Source organism: Chelonoidis abingdonii, chromosome 4 (genome assembly GCF_003597395.2).
Source record: "Chelonoidis abingdonii isolate Lonesome George chromosome 4, CheloAbing_2.0, whole genome shotgun sequence".
Lineage (NCBI taxonomy): Eukaryota > Metazoa > Chordata > Testudines > Testudinidae > Chelonoidis > Chelonoidis abingdonii.
In genome coordinates this window covers 83,557,781-83,578,920 of record NC_133772.1, presented here as the reverse complement: position 1 = coordinate 83,578,920, position 21,140 = coordinate 83,557,781, and the positions used below count along the sequence as shown (strand labels likewise).

Genomic DNA, 21,140 nt, shown 5'->3' with positions numbered 1-21,140 from the left:
TTATCTTGTTAGATCTGCCTACTTGGGCTGGTGGTGGGGAGAGTGGAATGGAGCAGTTCCGAATTTGTTTTGTATTTTCTTTTCTCCCCTGTCTGGCTAGGTGAACGTTTGGCTAAGCCTGAAAGAGGCAAAATGCGAGTGCACAAAATCTCCAATGTGAACAAGGCCCTGGATTTCATTGCTAGCAAAGGAGTGAAGCTGGTGTCTATTGGAGCAGAAGGTAAGGGAGCCAATACATGCCTCTAACGCTCAAAATCTGGTGGGGGCAAGTGATGATGATGGGTGGACTGGCAGCTCCCCCAGTTTTAGACACAGTCCAAATATGCTATTTCCCCCACTCCACACCACATTCTCTCCCCTGCACGCCCCTTCTCCCCCCAATTACTCTATAGCCTTGTTTATAACCTAGCTCATGCCTTTCTGTGTAAGGCCAGGGTGGGGGACAGGAGGAAGAAACATTTTGGGCCCCTTGATGAAGACTGAAATCCCACTTGCCAGTGTTGTTCCAGCGTTGAGGGCTCTGTGCCTTTCTTGCCAGTTTCTTCATACACTGAGACTCATAGACTTTAAGGTCAGAAGGAACCATTATGATCATCTAGTCTGACCTCCTGCACAACGCAGGCCACAGAATCTCACCCACCCATTTCTGTAACAAACCCCTAACCTGTGTCTGAGTAATTGAAGTCCTCAAATTGTGATTTTGAAGACCTTAAGCTGCAGAGAATCCTCCAGCAAGTGACCCATGCCGCATGCTGCAGAGGAAGGCAAAAAACCTCCAGGGCCTCTACCAATCTGACCTGGAGGAAAATTCCTTCCCAACCCCAAATATGGCGATCAGTTAAACCCTGAGCATGTGGGCAAGACTCACCAGGCAGCACCCAGGAAAGAATTCTCTTATTCTGACTCTCCTGTTCTGACTCAGTGACAGTGTTTAGAGAGGCTATAAATATTTCATGTATGAAAGATGTAAAAATAAAACTGTTCCATGAATATTTGGAATATGGAGTTATATACAAGGGGAGCAAGATTAAGAAGTGGGAGAAAAGATTCCTTCAACTGAGATTTTAATTAGAGAGACAAGGAAGCTATTTTAGACAGTACAGTCTGTGGAGAAGAGGCTTGGTCTAATGGTGGCGAGGTTATGCAGAGGCCAGAGTGGAGTGAATTTTTTAACATTTTTTTTAAAATCGCCAATTTTAATCATGATTTACATCAGCGAGCAGGAAACCTTGATTTAAATAATCAGTTGTAATTGTGTTTTGCATTTGTACTTTTGTTATTTTCTGAAAGAGAGGCTGATTCTCATTGGTTGGTAACAATTAAAAGGTATTGGTTTGCCACTTAATACAGCCTTTACACTAAATTTGGTGCTTCTTTTTGCTAATCAGGAAGATGCACATTTATTTAAGCAAGTATATAGTTTTACTTATTTATTCAGATTCTTAATGTTTACTTTTTTATTATGTTACACAATGAATGATCCATTTCTTCTTGGGGGGAAAATTTTTCTCCCACTCTTTCATTTTTGTTGCTCTCTTGTCTATTCTACTATATGAAGTAATGCCCTCTGGTTTAATTCATAAGGCGAGAAGCCAGACTCCTAGGTACTTTGCCTAAGACGCTGCAACGAACCTGTTGCAGAACTGGGAAAGTTATTAAGCCCAAATGTCCAGTCGTGTAGATACTCAGTTTGAATTGTCAAAAGTGTGCTTGTTCTCCACCCCCAGAAGTGCTGAGCACCAGCAGCTCCCTCAAAAAGATGATACAATATATTCGAAATGGGAAAGGTTCATAAAAGGGCAATAGAAATGATGAAGGGCATGGAACAGCTTCCGAATGAGGAGAGATTAAAAAGATTGGGACTATTCATCTTGGAAAAGAGATGACTAAGGTAGAGGGGTATGATAAAGGTCTATAAAATCAGGACTGGTTTGGAGAAAGAGAATAAGGAAGTGTTCTTGTTTACTCCTTCACATAATGCAAGAACCAGGGGTCACCCAATGGAATGAATAGGCAGCAGGTTTAAAACAAACAAGAAAAAAATATTTCTCTGCACAACACACATTCAACCTGTGGAACTCATTGCCAGGGGATGTTATGAAGGCCAAAAGTGTAACTGGAGTCAAAAAAGAGAAGTTCATGGTGGATAGGTCCATCAGTGGCTATTGACCAAGATGATCAGGGATGCTACCCCATGCTCTAGGCTAGGTATCCCTAGGCCTCTGACTGACAGATGCTGGGAGTGGATTACAAGGGATTGGGCACTGGGCCTGTTCTGTTCGTTCCCGCTGAACCGCCTTGCATTGGCCACTGTCAGAAGACAGGATGCTGGGCTAGATGGACCATTGGTCTGACCCAGTCTGGCCTTTCCTACATTCTTAGCTCCAAAAATTAGGTCTTGGTGGTCAAAAACTGAGTGGCCAAAAGTGAAGGCACCCAAAACAAGAATGTATTTTTTAAAACTGTGGCCTTAGTCTGCCTTAGTTTTTAGCAATCTGTAAAAAATAGATATAATGTCAACCTCCTGCACTTCAGGGGAGTTTTTGTTCTTATGGCACCCTTCTTCCAAGGATTCTGCAGTACATATTATTAACCAGTGACCCCTTCAGGTCTCAGTTGAGGATGTGTACTCTGAATACTGCAAAACTAAACAATTTGTCTACTGATCTGGATTCCAACTCCATGGCATGGTTGTCCTGCCTCACTAGTCCTGTATTTAGATTCCATCTAGGCCAGGGCTGAAAGTAACTTAAAGGACTTACCAGTACACCGGAGTCCTGAGCGGGGGCGTGGCCTCAGTCAGAAGAGGCGGGGCCTTTCAAGATTTAAAGGGCCTGGGGCTCTGGCTCCCCGCAGTGACCGGCGCATCGGGCCCTTTAAATCCCCACCTGAGCCTGGCTGCCGGAGCTCCGGCAGTAGTTTAAAGGGCCCGGGGCTTGCCACAGCGGCTGGAGCCCTGGGCCCTTTAAATCACCGCCGCAGAAGCCGGTCCAGTCCGGCACAGTGTACTGGCTCTGGCCAGGACACCGTACCATACCGTACCAGCTTACTTTCACCTCTGATCTAGGCACTTATATTGCCACTGTTCCCGTAGTATTTGACCATATCCAAAGCATTTATGGATTTATCCTCACACACCTAGATGAGGTTATCGAGGTTTATTATCCCCATTTACCAGATGAGACTAAACTATTTGGCCATAGTCCCCAAAGGAAGCATGTGATAGAGCCAGGAATTAAACCCAATATTGGGCCCAGGATGAGCTCTCCCTTGTGGACTGTCACCAGGCTGCTGTTTTGGACCCAAACCTTGGATCCCATGTGTTTTAAGCTTACTGACTCTGAGCACCGTCCAGATGCTGTCTGAGAGTCTGGCCTTGCAGGCACGTTCCTGGAGTACAGACTCCAATGCGAGTACCCCTTCTTGGGATGTGGACCCAGCAGTGGTAGCTCCAAGATCAGGGTGGACCCCCCACCCAAGTCTCACTAGTAGAGCTTTCATACCCTCTCCAAAACTCCATCTGCAGGGGTGTACTCTGCTTTACAGTTTCACCCTTTGGGGACTTTGTGACAGTTAAAACAAGTAACACAGAGACTTTGCAAAGGCACCTCTAAGCCCACACTTGTCTCATAGACATGACACAGAGATATACAGATCTATGGAAGAATAAGAAACACACACACTCAAGTCCTGCCCTCAGTTTCCTCCTGAGAGTCCTTTGGGTATTAGTGTCTTAAAGGGAATCCAGGATCCTTTTGCACCCCCACCACACCTCCTGCCAGGTCTTCTCTTCTGGTCTCTCCTTGTTAGTGAGAGTGATTTCTTTTAATAAAAGATTCTAACACCTTGTCTCCTCCCTGGGGTTTTTCCATTCTCTGATCAGACCTCTGAGCTGCAGCTGCCAGCAAGCTGAGTCATCAGCAAGTGAAGAGTCTTTCACCAGTAGTCTCCATTGTTCTGTTAAGGCAAGGTTAATCAATTACTGATGGTCTTTAATGACACTTGAATTCAGGGACAGATGCTTAGATGTGTCACCTCACACACACACACACACACACACACACACCGCCTCCTTAACACAACAGGGATGATGTAATCTAATGTGACCATCTTTAGTGGAAGACATATAAGAAAATAGAGTTCATAAAATCATACAAGAATTTGTAAGTTCATGTAGGCAGTTTCCCAAAACTGTCCCACCCAGATCTCCATTACCTTGGTCACAATTCATCCTTCCTCTTTAGTTGAGCCACTTCCTTCATCTCTTATTTCTTTGAAAGATATCTGCATCCTCCTCCCTTTCTGATTGGCAGCTAGGTAGCCTTTGTTCCGTTTTGTTTGCTTTACCAATAGGGTAAGGATTACAGCTGGCCGAATTACTGCCCCGATCAATACCTGGCTTCTGATGCCATCAAGGGAATGGTCTTGCTTATGAAAATCAAAAGAGCTGTTCCTGCTGATACTCTGAAGAAATGTGATGCAGATTAAAACTGTCTGGTACAAGACTGTGGAAACCCTATGCTTGTCAGAGCCTCTCCTCAGGTGAAGCAGGTGCAGAAAACAAAGATCAACTCAAAACTAATGTGGTACTAGCTGATGTACTAATTTAAATTCTTCCTTGGTCTATATGTGCTAGTGTCTGAATCTGTGGGGAGGCTGGGACTAAGGTAGCAGGGGGTGCTGAAAGTTAGGACTGAGGATTGTCTGATCTCTATTCAGAAAACTGGTACATGTTTTTTTAATGAGAGCACAAGCTATAATCAAGCTGAAGTGATCACGACATGAGCATAAAGTTGTATTTCAGATAGACCCCACTAATATAACTATTGAAAGTGGTGAGGGAGCACCGCTATACTTACGGTTGCATCCTGAGATCTGTTTAAAAGTTGACCTAAGACCTCTAAAATTGATGTGCTTAGTTAGATTTCTTTGAATGTTTGTGTGTCTTAGGAGGGCGAAGAATAGGATTTGGAATTGTTTGAGCCACGGATTCTGGAGATACAAGCCCCTCCCCCCAGTAGCTATTTTTAAAAACGTGTATAGGTCTGTGTGTTTGCACAGGGCTAGTGATCAAACTATTGATGAGCTATGGGTCAAAATGGTCTCTTGGTGTTTTACTGAAGGAAGGCCATGGTGCTCTCAAAATCTTTAGGTGACCCAAAGTGAGAGTGTTATTTCAGATAATGCCCATTTTTACAGTGTGCATGCGCCAATACCGGAAAATGGCTAGAGGGTTTCAATTTCTGCAAATGTATATGCTTTAAATTCTACTCTTGTAAGTGCTGTAAAATGAAATTTGGTGTGCCTCAGGGGGGCATGGGCTTATTGTTAGTGATCCAAATTTGGGGTAATTTGACCAATGGGTTTCTAAGTTACAGACTGGGTACTCCCCCGTTCCCCCAAAAAGGTTTCCTTGTGCTACCTTGTACTCTTAAACTGAAAGGCACTAATTACTGGATGAATCACAGGCCTCTTGATGGCTGTGAACTCACCCTTCATTTAATATATCCAAGGATAAGTTAATCAGACCCCCACCTAAGATAAAAGGAGTTGTAGAGGCAACCTGACATCAGTTACAGTTTTGTGAGTCATGGTGTCAGTTTTGTATTGGGGGAATGTAATCAAAGTGTTGGGGGAAAAAATAGACACATGCAAGATTCCTGAGAGGAATGGGATATTAGGGACTGAAGAGTGGGGGAACAGGGGGAGAGCATTTGGGGCTGCTGTGAAGGGAGAGGGAGGGGGATGGATGGTAAGCAGGCGAGAGAGGTTGGGGGCGTGGCACCTCTAGCTTTGCCAGAGTACCAGAACCCCTGCACCTCTAGTTTTGCCAGTGGATTCCAACCACCCTGCACTCTAACCTTCCTGTACCACAACACTATTCCATTGTAACATCATTGTCCTTCACTCCAGGCCCTGGAGGTGAATGTGGTTACAGGAATGTGGTTACAGGAGGTGAATGTGGTTACAGGAGGTAACTGCAATAGAAATGTTTGCAGCCCAGAGAGTGAAGACTTCAGGACTTGCGGTGGGGTGCCGAGGGTATAGTAGGGAAGAGGGCCAGGTTAGAGGAGGGAATGCTTTGAATGGATCAGCAGCATGGTTTGGGAGGTATTCTGAAGATGGCACAAGATCAATGGGAGAATTACAGCGTAGGTAGTTCCTTCACTGAAGTGACGCTGTAGCATTTTAAGTGTAGATAAGCCCTGTGTTAATGCAGAGTTAAGGTTGCTTGGTGGTAGGTCGTCCCTTGCAGAACGCTGAGTTGAGTAACACTCAAACTTCTGAAAATCAAGAAAAGCAGAGTTTTTAAGGCATGCTGACTGCACTCGGGGTGTATCCAAATAATTCCCACTGGCTACTGCCATCTCCAGGGGAACACAGGGACAGCGGTGTGGGCAACATTTTCTTTTTTGTCCTTTAATAATGTTAGCTGGGATCCTGTGGGTGAGAGTGAATAGGCTGTAAAAGGAGGTGAAGAGCTTGTACATTTCAGCAGCTATAGTGTGTGTGTGTGTGTGGGGGCGGGGGTTAACAGAGCATGTTAAGGCATTGCTGAAAGAGGATAGAGTTAAGGTTGTATGGGCTGTCTTAACTGTGCCTACTCTGGTTTTCAGACATTTGAGTTTTGCTGAACTCAGCATTCTGTACAGAAAGAGACACACACCACTAAGCAACCTGAAAAGTACAGTAACATAGGTGTGGTGAGGTTTAGCCCGAACCACTGCACTTCATAAGCACTGACTAACCCTTTGCCCGGTGGATGCTTGACCCTTGCTCTGCCCTGCCTCTTCCCACTTATGTACCACCCTTGCTCTGCCCCCATTCCACCCTCTTCCCCCAAGTCCTTGCCCCACCTCTTTTCCGCTGCCTCCCTTGAGTATGCCACATCCCTGCTCCTCCCCCCTCCCTCCCGGAAAGTCCTAAGCACCTCCAAACAACTGTTAGGCGGGGTGGGGGGGGAGAGAAGCACTGGGAGGGAGTGGGAGGAGTGGGAACGTGTCGTGCTGAGGGGGCAGAAAGAGGTGAGGAGAGGAGAGCTTGGCTGCCGGTGGGTGTAGAGCACCCACTGAATTTTCCCTGTGGGTGCTCCAGCCATGATGCTGACTCTGTGGGTGCTCTTATGCTGCAATTGATGGAGTAAGAAGATGTAGGTGGTCTAGGTGCTGAGTGAAATGCATATACATCAGCATTAAAAAAAGGCCTCTGCTGTTAATGTCCCTGGTGTGACAGTAACTGTGCCCACTGAAGGGATTATGAGCTTTTCTGGTGCATGTATTTTAATAGCCTAAATAAAGACTTTGAAAAGTCATCACATCAGCAAACTAGAAAATAAAAACCAATGAGGCAGTCAAATGCTACTAACACAGCTCAGGAAAAACAAGCCATAAACCCTTCAGGCAGGTGAGACTGAGCTAGGAAATTATCTGAGTAACTTACTACAAAAGTGGGGAAACTTTGGCCAGGCAAGTGCATTTCTCACCCTAAAACAGCCCCTCCCCCATCTCAGAGTAAGGCTGCCATGTGGCATCCAAAGGATCTGATACCCAAGGGCGCGTGCCCTCTGTGTGTGTGTGTGTGTGTGTGTATATATAATGTATGTATATACGTGTGTATATAAAATATTAAACAGCAGCAGTTTGTTGTTGCCCATATCTGTGTCTAGAGCTATTTATTAAATTAGAAAGACAGAATTGTTTCCCACTCCCTTCCAAAAAAGCAAGCCCAGGAAAAAATCCATGGGAAACTGTCAGGCATGGGTGACTGGTGAAAATATTCTTTGGCGAGGACTGAGCCCCACACTGATTCCTGGCGTGGTGCTCTAGGTCGGGGAGGGAGCAAGCATTGAGAGTGAGCCCTCCCCACACTGGTTCCTGGCTCCACATGGTGGGGAGGCTTAGAGATTGAGCCCACCCTGTACTTATTTCCAGCCCTGTGCAGAAGTGAAGTCCTGGGGTTGGGAATCAGAAGGGGTGGGGTGGGGGTCTTGCTTTTATCAGACACAAGGCCAATAGCAATATTTTTCATGCTATTTTTCTTACATTCTAACAAATATTCTCTGGTATTTACAAGCCAAACGTAGCATTGTTCTGGTGCACGTGAACCAGAAAGTGGAATTGACTTCTTTATAAACAATAACAGAGCTGGCTGTTCTTCCTTGTCCAAGCTGAATGAAATGTATTGTAAGCAAACAGAATAACCAGTGAAACCTAACCACAGCTTTTACAACTATCTTCAACTATTAACCTCAAGCATCCCTATTAACCTTTAAAAATTACTTAATTGGAGGCCGTCTAATTGGTTCACTTGCAGTACAAGACAGCTGTAAAAATCTGGGTCAAGGGTGTTGTAGCCAGGGGTGGCTTCCAAATGATTCTCTGACACTAAAAATCTCATTCTGTAGAGATCTCATTCTGCTGATGCCCAGTGATCTGTCCTAGGTATAGATCTGTCCCACTCCATCAGTAGTAGTGTGCCTCCTATAGACAGACCTCTGCTTGGAGGCTGTTCTATATTTTATTTGTGGCCAGTTAAGATAGATCAAATGTGGGTGTGTCCTCAGAGCTCCTTGTCTTTAATGTGCCTCATTTCCATCAATGCTGGCATGTTGATGGACACTGTCAGCAGAGTGGTGTCTATTTAACTTCCTAATTATATCATCTCCTGTCCTGCCAATTATCCAGACAGCGGCAAGCTGCTTTTCCAGTGGCTGTGCTCTAGTGGGTGACACACATAAATGGCCAGGAGAGAAAATTAATTTTTTTGACCCTGCTTCTTACCACTGAGGTTAGGAGAGGAGAAGAGAGCATGGTACCTATTACATTATCCAGAGGGTCAGGATTCCTGGATTATGCCTATGAAAAGGGTGATGGCATTTCAAACTCCAGATCTCCAGAGCAAGCCAGTCTTATCCCTGAATATTTGTCAGCCCCTTAATTGGCTGCCAAACAAATGGATGGAGGTGCTCTAATTTTTGCATATCTTGTTAAGAGTGCATGTTGTAATAATGGGAGTCAGATGGAAGCGCATTTACTGGTGCAAAACATTTCCTGCCATTAGCAGCAAAGCCTCATCTGTTTTAGTCTCACATTCAATATGAGGATAGATCAGTTTAAGTCATGTTAATAACATGCACTTGCGGTTGCGGTTTAGAACAGCCTCTTGGTGTTGGGAAGCACCCAAATAATTTTTGTAGAGTTCACACCTCAAGAGTGTTACAAAGCATAATCGGGCAATTGGTTCCACAGCAGGAGGCACTCTCTGATCTGATCATGAGCCCTATAATGTCACATAGAAACTGCTCTCAAACTGTTCAATGTTAGCTGGGCTGATGGGGAACAGACATCCAGAGTCTGTAATTAAACAAGTGTGAGGTTGCTCTAATTGGTTACATTTAACTCCTTTGTAACTTCTGTGGTGTTAAGATTCTCATCTGATGAAATGGATTTTAGCCCACGAAACCTTATGCCCAAATAAATGTGTTTAGTCTCTATGATGTCACAAGGACTCCTCATTGTTTTTTCTCTTTATAGTGTGGAACCAGCAACTCCCTGCTACACTGTGCTCCTGTATATTAGAAGCAGTGATAGTCCAAGGGCACCACATGAATCCTATAGTGGAATGAACTTGCAGTGTATCTTGGGCAATAGGAACACAGCTATAGGAGATGTAGTAAGATGAGGCCCTGAAACATAAACTCTAGTGTCAGAGGCCTAGTCTGAGGCCTGAAGCCTGAACCAAAGTACTTCCAGGCACTGCTAAGCAAAAGCTAGGCTGTGAGCTAGAGGCAGGCCTCACTCAGAGAAGTAGCGAGAAGAGGAACTTGTGCCAAGATGACATCAGGACACTCCATAGACATAACAAGGAACAGGCAGGTGCGTCTTAAAGACAGGATAGCATGATGGATAGATCTGTTTGTCTGGAACAACATGATCAAAGGAGAAACAGCACCCTAATGAGCCAAGGGGCTGTACCTTAATACGTTAATAAGGATGAGTAATCTGTCCTGTAACTGTATAAAAGTAGGTCCCAGAGTGCACATCTTTGGCCAGCCTCGGGGTCAGTGGAAAGTTCGACCACTGACTGAGCTGCGTCCATTGCCAGGGGGCACATATTCGTAGTATGTCCTGTAGAGTCTATTGGAAACTATTACTGTGCTTCGTTTGACAATACACCTGGCTCAGGTTCCTTCGTACCTTACTAGAGTCTGTGGTCTTTGGGGGTTCTCTCGGGGTTTGCTGTGTCAGCTATCTGCGCAGAGCCGGGGCAGCACACAGAGGGAACACGCACGCAGCCGACTGTTATCATCGAACAAGAGCAGAGCACCACACCAGTAGCTACTGACAACAGGAGAGTGAATGGGCTAGGGTCAGATAGCTTCATTGGAGTAGGTGTGACCACTGGCTTCTTTCAGCAAGCTGGCAAAATTTGTACCCAAGGTGCTGGAGGATGTACTTGGGCTCTAGAAGAGAAGAGTGCCTGCCTGCCTGCTCTTTGCTCAGAGCAGCAATTATGTAAATTGTATCAGAAAGTCTTTAAAATGTTGATATGAATTACCTACCTCATATTGGTTGATTTGTTAGTGTTTGTAAAGCACTTTTAGGATTAAAAGATGCCATAAACTGAACTGGAGTCAATTAAAATAAAAAGCTAGCAGCAGTTTCAGGTCTTAAACCTTCCCCTGTGTCCTCCTGCCAACTCCTGTGATCTTTACAATCTTAGCTGTTTTTTTCCCAAATGTTTCTCTCCTCTTGCTTTGGAAAAACCCACAGAAAATGCTGTCAGATGCACCAGATAAACAAACTGAACAGAATAGTGCTATTTTCCTTCATTCTTTCTGAACTGCAGGCATCTCAGGTTGTAGACATCATTTGTAACAAAAGTACAAAAATACTCAAAGGGAAGTGTGGTTTTTTTCTTTAAATTGAATGTATTCTGGAGCTCTTCAAAATACTAATATCGCAGGACTGGAAAAACTTGCTGTAAACTATTTCATATCATATTTTTGATTCTTTCCTCAAACTGTGGGATGTATGTAATCTATCACTTAAACAAGCTTCTTTACTAGATGACTGGAGGATAGCTAACGTGATGCCAGAGGTGATCCGGGCAATTACAAGCCAATAAGTCTAACTTCAGTATCGGGTAAATTGGTTGAAACTATAGTAAAGAACAGAATTATCAGATACATAAACAAACATAATTTGTTGGGGGAAGAGTCAACATGGCTTTTGTAAAAGGAAACCGTGCCCTACCAATCTATTAAAATTCTTTTTAGAGGGTCAACAAACATGAGGAGAAGGAGGTATTGTGTACTGGGACTTTCAGAAAGCCTTTGAGAAGATCCCTCGCCAAAGGCTCTTAAGCAAATTAAGCTGCCATGGTATAAGAGGGAAGGTCCTCCCATGGATAAAAGACAGGAAACAAAGGGTAGGAATCAATGGTCCATTTTCAGAATGGAGAGAGGTAAATAGTGGTGTCCCCCAGGAATCTGTACCGGGACCAGTGTTTATGAATATGTTGAACAGCAATCTGGAAAAGGGCGTAAATAGTGAGCTGGCAAAGTTTGTAGATGATACAAAATTAGTATATAAGATAGATAGTTAAGTTCCAAGCTGACTGCAAAGAGTTACAAAGGGATCTCACACAACTGGGTGATAGAGCACCCAAATATCAGATGAAATTCAGTGCTGATAATTGCAAAGTAATGCACATTGGAAAACATAATCCCAACTATACATACAAAATGATGGGATTTAGCTGTTACCAGTCAAGAAAAAGATTATGGAGTCATTGTGGATAGTTCTCTGAAAACATTGTTGCAATGTGCAGTGGCAGTCAGAAAAGCTAATAGAATATTAGGAATCATTAGGAAAGGGGTAGATAATAAGACAGAAAATATTATTATGCTTCTATATAAATCCATAGTAAGCCTACACCTGGAATACTGCATGCAGTTCTGGTCACCACATCTTAAAAAAATATTAGAAATGGAGACACAGAAGGGTAACAAAAATGAAAAAGGGTATAGAACAACTTCCGTATGAGGAGAGAGAAATAGTCTTAGTCTTTTTAATCTTGGAAAAGAGATGACTGGAGGCAGGGGGATGATAGAGATCTATAAAATGATGACTGGTGTGGAAAAAGTGAATAAGGACGTGTTATTTACTCCTTCATATAACACAAGAACCAGGGGTCACCCAATGAAATTAATGCAAACAAAAGGAAGTACTTCTTCACACAACGGACACTCAGCTTGTGGAATTCATTGCCAGGGGATGTTGTGAAGGCCAAAAGTATAACTGGGTTCAAAAAAGATTTAGATAAATTCATGGAGGATAGGTCCATCAATGGCTATTAGCCAAGATGGTCAGGGATGCTACTCCCATGTTCTGGGTGTCCCTAGGCCTTTGGTGCCAGATGCTGGGACTGGATGATGGGATGGATTACTTGATGACTGCCCTTTTCTGTTCATGCCCTTTGAAGCATTTGCCATTGCTTGTGTTAACTGCTCAGGAGTGTGAATACAACACATGGTAATGCTCTTTTGTGCTATAACAAAAAGTTCTATGCATATTTTTCTTGGGCAGTCAGTGTCTGTTACTACAAAGATTCCATTCCAGATTGGGATAGTAAAGACACCATAGTCCATTAGTGTGTTGTGAGTAGGGAGACGTCTGAGGAAAAAGGGTGGAGGAGAATGTAACAGCATTTCTGTTTTAGGATTTGTCAAAAATTGGGAAATCTCTACCAGTACAAACCCTTATGGAGACGTGCTTCTCTGCTGCAAAACAGGGACTGCATCAATGAGGTTTATCCTTGTACTTTAGGAGGGATTGTCATAACAGCAACATTGCCAACTTTTCATGCATTCAAAAGTCACAAGATTGGCTTGAAGTCATGAGCCTTCCAACATAATAGATTTGGAGTTCTTTTTATTTGCCTTCTGGTTTTGGAACCTTTAGAGATCATACTTTCCAACTTTTATCTGCAACCACAAGGGCTTAATTTTTTCATTCTTTCTTTCTTTAAAATGAAAGCCAAGATTCCCATGCAATCCCATGACTCCAGTAGCTGACTATGAGGAAGAAAGCCAAGTATTGTGGATCTCACTATAAAATCAGGAGAGTTAGCAGCTGCAACCAATGCAAGCCTCGTTTGCACCAGTGTGAGGCAGCTACACAAGAGATTTGCACAGGGGTAAAAACTAACTCTGCCAGCTCTTTTGTTAGCATTCTAGTAGCTTAGGTCCAAAACAATAGGTTTATCCAAACCTTTTCTTTAGAAATCTTAAATTAGAAAGACCTTTCTAGTCATTTTAAAGTTGATTGTCTCTTAAACATTTCCCATGCAATGCAGGAAATAGCAGTAGAATAAAAATGATAAATTGACTAGTTTCACTGTCCAAAAATAGTTGATGGCATACATTATATGTGATTCTTTTAGTTTTGTAATCTCTAGTACTAGTGACAGAGGCTAGGTATCCTAAAGTAGCTTTTTAAAACATTAACAATGTTTTTCTCTTAAACCCTATGGAACACTTTTACCTGTCAAGGGTCAGAGCATTAGAAACAGCTATTTGGTACGTCGTGTATTACTTGGCACTAATCCACAAGCAATTGCAAACCCTTTCTGAACCGGCTGCTACTCTCCAGAACTTACATCCCAAATTCTAAACCTATTATGTCTCACGCATGCATAGTCTGTTTCTAAAGCCCATGCATTGTTGATCACTTGCTGATTTGCATTGCAAAAGGGTCCAGTGAGCAATAAAGTACAATCTGTTTCACATCTTAAGTTAATATTCTGCTTGAGTGGAAGATAACATGCTTTTTGCTGCATCTTCAGCTGAGATGTATGTGCTTTGATGGTGACATGCTGCTGATGCTTTCTGGCAATTATATATCTAAAAGTAGCCCTGCACTGATGCAGTCTGAAGACCTGCACTTACCCAGGAACCAGCCATGTTTCATTTATAATCTTGGTGGGGATTTGTCCACACCACAGCACTAGCTCTTAGGGTTTAGTTACACAGGAAAGATTCCCCAGTTAATTGGTATAATTATACTGATATTTTAAACTGCAGTAGTTCTATCAGGTGTATAACTCCCCTGCATGGCCACTCTTGTTCTGGGATATGAGTAACTTTTTAAGATAAACTTTTTCAGTTTAGCTTAAACAGATTCTAAAGGCTTGTCTACTCTACAGAGCCCGGGCCAGCATAGCTATGCTAGCAAAGCCCCTTCGGGGAGATGCAATGTATATGTTGCCCAAAAGAGTTCTGCTAGCTCCTCAAATGACATCAGCTGTGCTGACAAAGGCGCTTTCCTGTCGACATAGCTGTATTTACGCTGTGGTTTTTTCTGGCATAGCCATGTCAGCAAGGAAGATTTTTGGACCAGACTCCGAGTCAACATAGCTGTGCTGGCAAAACTTTGTAGCGTAGACCAGGCCTGCACAACTTGTAAAGCAGCAAGGGCCATATTACTCCAAAGAAAACAGCTGAGGGCCAAACCTCACCGCCCCCGCCCCCCCCCGCCCCGTTTGTAAAACGCACACAACCCCAGCGCCGCATATCCGTGGAACACACACACCACACCACAACACACACCCCAGCGGCCCCCCACGTGGAGCGCCGCCGCCACGGGTCACCGCCCCCCCCCCCCCGCCCCCCCCCCAAAACGCCACCCGCCTGCGGCGCCCCCCAGCCCCCCCTCCCGCCCCCCCTGGTTAGCCTGATAGTCATCCGCCCTCCCCCCACCCCGCCCACCCACCCCCCCCCCCGCCCCCCCCCCCCCCCCCCCCCCCCCCCCCCCCACCCCCGCCACCCCCCCGCCCCAGCCCCCCCCCCCTCTCCCCCCCCCCCCCGCCACCCCCCCCCCCCACCCCCCCCCCCCAGCCCGCCGCCCACCCCCCCGTCCTCCCCCACTACTTTAGGCAACCAATCACACTCCACCACAGTCAGACATGAATAATTAAAACATCTACAAAGATAACTGTTATGAACAAAATGCAGCCTATTGGAGGAATGTTTGCAAATAATGAAGTCATCTGAAGGGGAAAGAGGGAAGGATTGTTATAAACAGAGTTATATTTTACAGATAACTTTACAATAACTCTGACCATGAAGACGGGACTGGATCCAAAATGTGTTTCTCTAGAACAGGGATGGGAAAACTATGGCCCATGGGCCTCTTCTGGCCTATCAGACATTTTTATCTGGCCCTTGAGCTCCCACCAGGGAGTGGGGTTGGGAGCTTGCCCTGCTCCACCCGCCCGGCGCTCCCCAGCCTGACTCTTAATTCCCTTGATGAGCACCATCGTACAGCTCACAGAGCTACCCTATGCAGGCACAACTTCGTCACGCTGTTTCCAGGATTGGAACCCTGCCCTACGTGCCAGCCCTGCCCCTACACGGCAGCACAGCCAGTCCCCTCCTGATCTCCTATGGCATCACCCTCGAGAGCCTCGAAACTGCCTGGGGCTGCACCTGTCCCAGCTAGAGTGCCTCCGCCCGTGGCGGTGCCTGGTACGGCCACCTTGGTATCACTGCCAGCAGGATCCCTATGAGTCCCTAGTACTGCCTCTGTATAGCCCACCCCCTGGCTCACCTACTCACCTCCCCCACTCACTCACCTCCTCAGCCACCTTCCCCCTCCGCCACTGCCCGCCTGCTCGGCTCGTCATGCCCCCAACCCTACCCCCAGCTCGCCTACTTACCACCGCCATCCACTTGCCTCCTTAGCCCCCCTCTCCCGCTACCGGCTTGTCTACTTACCCCCCACTCGCCTCCTCAGCCCCCCTCTCCTTCCCCCCTGCCAGCTCACCTGCCTGTCCGCCACTGGCTCGCCTACTCCCCCCGCCGCCAGCTCACCTGCCTGCCCACCGCTGGCCTCTTAGCTTCTGCTGCTGCCCCCGCCCCATGCCGCTGGCTTACCCTCACTCTCCAGCCTGCCACTGGCCTCTTCCATCCCGCCCGCCTGCTGGCCGGCCAGCCAGCCATTGGCTTGCCCCACCCCACTGCTTGCCTACTCAGCCCCCGCAAGCCACACAGTGAGCCCACGCAGGCTACATGCGGCCTGCGGGCCATATATTGTGCAGGCCTGGCATAGACCAAGCTCTAAATGACATACGCGAAACCAGAAAAAGGCCTTGTACTGAAATAAGAGTGTCCGCTTGGGAAGTTACACCAGTATAGCTATAATGGTTTGAATGCACTCTGTACCAGATACCGATATAACGTTCCCATGTAGACAGGCCGTTATACTGTCAGCTCTATTTAAAGGCTCAGTAGTAGTAGGATTGAGATATATCAGTGGAGCTCTGCAGAGCTCACACATAACATACCACTGACTGCGGCAGGTCAAGACTGTGGTCCATTGACACAGCTGTAGAGGTTGGGGTGGACAAGCTTGTGGAGAGCCTGCCGGGCTGTATCAATTTAACTTGGGAACCTTACCCTGCTGGAAACGTTCATCAGATGGAAGTTCAGCTCTCAGATCTGTAAAAGATAAAGCTCCCCATGTCAGGCTTCCCCTGGGGTTTGCGCACACAACATAATTTTGTTTTTTCCTGCAGAAATTGTGGATGGAAATGTTAAAATGACCCTTGGAATGATCTGGACCATCATCCTTCGCTTTGCTATTCAGGATATCTCTGTGGAAGGTAAATCTGAGCCTCCATCTTGCTGTTCGAGAACAAGTGAAGGTGGCTTTGGTTGGGGGGCAGGTAGCTGTGTTCCTTGCCACAAAGGAGATCCCGTTTCAGGGGTAACTGAATCAGCAGAGGACATATCCTGGATGACACAATGGGGCCTGAGATCAAAGCTGCCCTGAACTCTGACCACCCTTGATGGCCAGTTCATGGCTTGATATGGATATCCTGGGAGGAGTCTTCATATCCTGCTCCTTGGAGTGTATTTGAGAGAGGTGGGGAAGGAAAGGGGCAAAGGTGAAACCTGGCAATGTGCAGTGGGTCTTGGACTCTAGGACCTTTCCTGCTGGCTGACCTATGGTGTTGCATGGAAATGTCGACCCGGACTAGGCAGCTAACTCCAAAATGCCATGTAGACCTACCCTGAGAGAAATAATGGTAACAAATGAGAAACCTGCAAAAGAGATTCATCCCTAGAAGAAGGAAGTTAAATGCCTCACTGCTGTTTCTAACAAAGACACTGGGTCAGAATGAATTGGAAATACTGTTCTACAGCCTATGCAAGGGATCAGAAAATTCCAGGAAAAAATAGGTTAATCCGTGCGTGTTTTTGCTTTCTCTCTAGAGACATCTGCTAAGGAAGGGCTTTTGTTATGGTGTCAGAGGAAGACAGCTCCCTACAAAAATGTGAACATCCAGAATTTCCACATCAGGTAATTTATTATTCAAAACAAAGTTTTTTTTTATAGTATTTGGCTTTCTGATCTTTGTATGTTCATAGGGCTCTTGACACTATTCAGCATCTGGCATAAATAACCTCTCAAGGAAGTTCTGAGACTAGTTATCGTTCTGATATTATGCAGGTGAAAAATTGCATCTACTGACTTGCCCAATGTCCCACAGCAAATCGGTGGCAAAATCCACAACAGGACCCAGTTTCTCTGTTCCCCAATCCCTTTCTCCAACCACAGATGCTGCCTTTGTCAAATACTTTGGAGTGTTAGGCCCACTGAAGACACTGTCAGTATTTGTAGGCTGATTAAGAAATAGTACTTCCCCTGAGTGAAGCTACAGAAAGTTTTAGGATAAATTTCCTAAGGTCGTGTCTATATTAGAAACTTGTACCTGTATAGGAATGTTGGTTAGGAAGGTGATTTTTTGTTTGTTTGTTTTTTATTTTGTTTGTTTCTTAAACAACATTTCTGAACTGGCAAAAGCACTCGCGTAAACGAAGTTATACTGGTATAAGAGATTTTGCTGTTACAGCTCACTTTGCTTGGGGAGCCTGTTTAAGCTATACCAGCAAGAGCACCTTTTTGCTGGTATAAGCTGGGTCTGCATTAGGAGGGTTTCCCAGTAGAGCTACCCCAGGAAACCTTTTCTAGTGTAGACGTGGTCGACATTTGGGATCTCTTAAGCTATGCAAGTATCACCATAGAAGGGGGAGGGGGGAACCCTGCTAGTGGGGGTGGTGGTATAAAGTTAGGTTAAACAAATCCTTACAAAAAGCATAACTGTGCAGAATGATCCTGTCATAGTCAGACTGGGGAGGAGGAGAAATTGACTAGAATTGCCAGGGGTTTTTTTTTGGTTTTTTTTCCTTTTTTCCTTTTCCTTCACCTTTTTGATTCCTACTAAATAAAATCCCATCCGTCTCCAAAGGCAAAATATAGGTAATCTTTTGTATTAATCTAACCTTACACCAATCAGAGTGGATTGATTTAAATCTTCAAGTGGGAAGCCTTAATTTAAATAATCAGTGTTAATTAACTTTTCCATTTGTACTTCAGGGTTTTTTAAAAGAAAAATGAATTCTCATCGGTTGATGTAAATCAATACATTTTAATAGTTATAACTAAACTGAGCCTTCACACTAGATTGGGTACATCTTTTTGCTACGTATTAGGGTACACTGCTGGCATAAATTTATTTAATCAATTATACAGCTTAAATATTTTCAGATTCATATTAATTGTACATTTTTAGCATGTTAGAAAATGGTGAATTATGGGAGGAGTTATAAGAGTATACATAATTTTGAGAACTGAGCCAATCAGAGCTCAGGAAGGGAGAAGCTCAGGAAGAGAGGTGGGCTCACTGAGTGATCCTGATGGGGTAGATGATGGTGTCTCCTGGAGTCAGAGGCTGGGTCTCAATGCCTATGGTGACTTTGCCAGTCTCTGACATCCAGTAGCGCAGCCCCAGGGCCCGTACAGGATCAAGCCCTTAATATAGTGCATGAGCTATTGTGCCATATTTACAAAGCTTGACCTCAAACGTTGTATGTCTCTCCCCCCCCCCCCCCCCGGATTCTTTCCTTGTATAGAAAAGCAGCCTTTACCTAAAGTTTTTGATAGAGGCTCATGGATTCAGCATATTTATTTTTTTATTTAAATGTTTCAAGAGATTATAATAAATTTAGACCTTAACATATTTTGTATTAAATTGAGATTTCATTTTAAACGGTTTATTTTTAAAAGATTTTTTTTATAATTTAAATAATAGAATAAAACCCCCATTTTTGTCCACCCTAATATTGGTCTATTTTTTGTCCTCCCTTCTCCCATCAGCTTTGGATTCTAGGCCAAGGACCCCCGGGGGGTAAAGAGATGAGGGAGGGCAAATATAGCACTGATCATCGCCAATAGCGATTGCTCCCCCTCATTCTTGATCTATCCTCTCCTAGAAGATCTTTGGTTTGCATATGAAGACGTTTTTCATCCCTAAGCTCTGCTTCTGCCCTTGAGTGCCTGGGCACTATTTAACAATGAAAGTTCTGTGGTGAGTGAAAATTGGCATTAGGGAGGCAGCAGCACTAAGAACCTGCCTACACCAAGTCAGTGGGAGTTTTGGCCACTGACTTCACTGAGAGCAGGATGGGGATTACTGAAGTTGCTATAAGCTAATGAGCCCAAAAGTAAAGATCTAGGCTCCCAGAGTCTTGCCGCCATCTGTCATGCCCCTCCATGTGTCTTCCTGACTGAACACTGCTAATTGTGCTGTCTTCCATCTCTTTCACAGCTGGAAGGATGGCCTTGGCTTCTGTGCTTTGATTCACAGACATCGCCCAGAGCTCATCGACTATGGGAAGCTGCGAAAGGTAATAGCTTAATTTGATTTAAGTTAAGGAGCAGATACCCTGGGTTTGCTGAAATTAAGAGGGACTTGAATTAGCTTGACAAACCAGGAGGAAAACTTAAACTTGCAACTGAAGCTGAAAATATCTTGCCTAAGGGAGGAAAGAGGGGAGAAATCAATAGATTCAGCCTCACTGAAAAAAGGTTTATGAATTGCCTACCTGCCATTCCCTGTTTTCACAAGGACTTATTGGCAGATAAGAGGTGGCTGTGGTCTGTAGGAAGTATGGATCATGTGTGCCCAGGTCCAATGTAGCAAAATTTGTTAACTCAATTATGCCAATTCTTTTATGCTAGCCTTGTGTGCAAATTACATGAACTAACCAGTCAAGTCAGTGTTTGGTCTGGAGCAAAAAGGATGGGGCAGGTTACCTGGCTATGAGATACCTTTTCACAGAACTAGAGTGAGACAGGCATATGTGTATCCTTTGCCATCTCTTGAAGCCTTGTATTGCGCTGCCTCCTTAGTGGTAAGTCATCTTTGCTGTAGTGTTGAGCTCTTCCTAGCACTTGGATTGGCGCATTCAGCAACTGAAAAGCGTTTATAGGAAAGTTTGATTCTACTTTGAAAAATAGTTCTATGAAAATAAGACCTTCCTGCTCAAAAGATCAGCTCCCTGGTGTATTGGAGGCAGGTCGGATGACTTGGTGCTCAAAGAGTGTTTATTGCTTTGTATACCTGTTAGCTCTCCTGAGCCAGCACAGTATGAAAGCGTGAGCTGGATTCTATTCCTACCTCTGCATTGTCAACAGAACAGTCTACTACACCTCTACCCTGATATAACACGAATTTGGATATAACGCAGTAAAGCAGTGTTCTGAGGGTGAGGTGGGGCTGTGCACTCTGGCAAATCAAAGCAAGTTCGATATAACTTGGTTTCACCTATAACACAGTAAGATTTTTTTGGCTCTCGAGGACAGCGTTATATCACGGTAGAAATGTAGTTCCAGTTACTTATGCCTGTGCCAACTCATTGAAGGAAATGACACTGCACAGGTGTCACTGAGGGCAAGAATTTGCGATACTTGGAAACTGAGCGTGTTAGATATAGAAATCATTGATATAAGCATAGAACCTCATTGCTAATGGATCTCGGTTCTTGCAATGGTGGGGGCAAGTGGATGGGACCAGTATGCAAATAAGTAGAGTGCAAAAGAGTTAATTAAATAAATGTATGTGTGAGACGCTAACTGCACAATGCCTAATACTCCATAGAATCAATAACTTCCGAGGCGTTCACTGTCTTGCAGAGCAGTCAATTGTGTTTTCTATCAGTTTTAGCATCTTGGGATCAGCACTTGATGAATAAACAGTGGAGCTGGACCCAATCTGTTTACACAAACAGCAGC

At 44.8% G+C, this 21,140-nt stretch overlaps 1 protein-coding gene across 6 annotated transcripts in view; it reads left to right on the top strand.

Annotated features, from left to right (window-relative positions):
* ACTN1 (actinin alpha 1) overlaps positions 1–21,140 on the top strand; it is a 133,645-nt gene that overhangs the window by 69,938 nt on the left and 42,567 nt on the right. For all 6 annotated transcript variants that reach the window (XM_032774794.2, XM_032774796.2, XM_075065396.1 and 3 more), the window contains exons 3-6: positions 101–220; positions 16,579–16,665; positions 17,279–17,366; positions 19,675–19,753. In XM_032774794.2, coding sequence (XP_032630685.1) covers positions 101–220; positions 16,579–16,665; positions 17,279–17,366; positions 19,675–19,753 — 374 coding nt within the window. The remainder of the gene's footprint in view (positions 1–100; positions 221–16,578; positions 16,666–17,278; positions 17,367–19,674; positions 19,754–21,140) is intronic.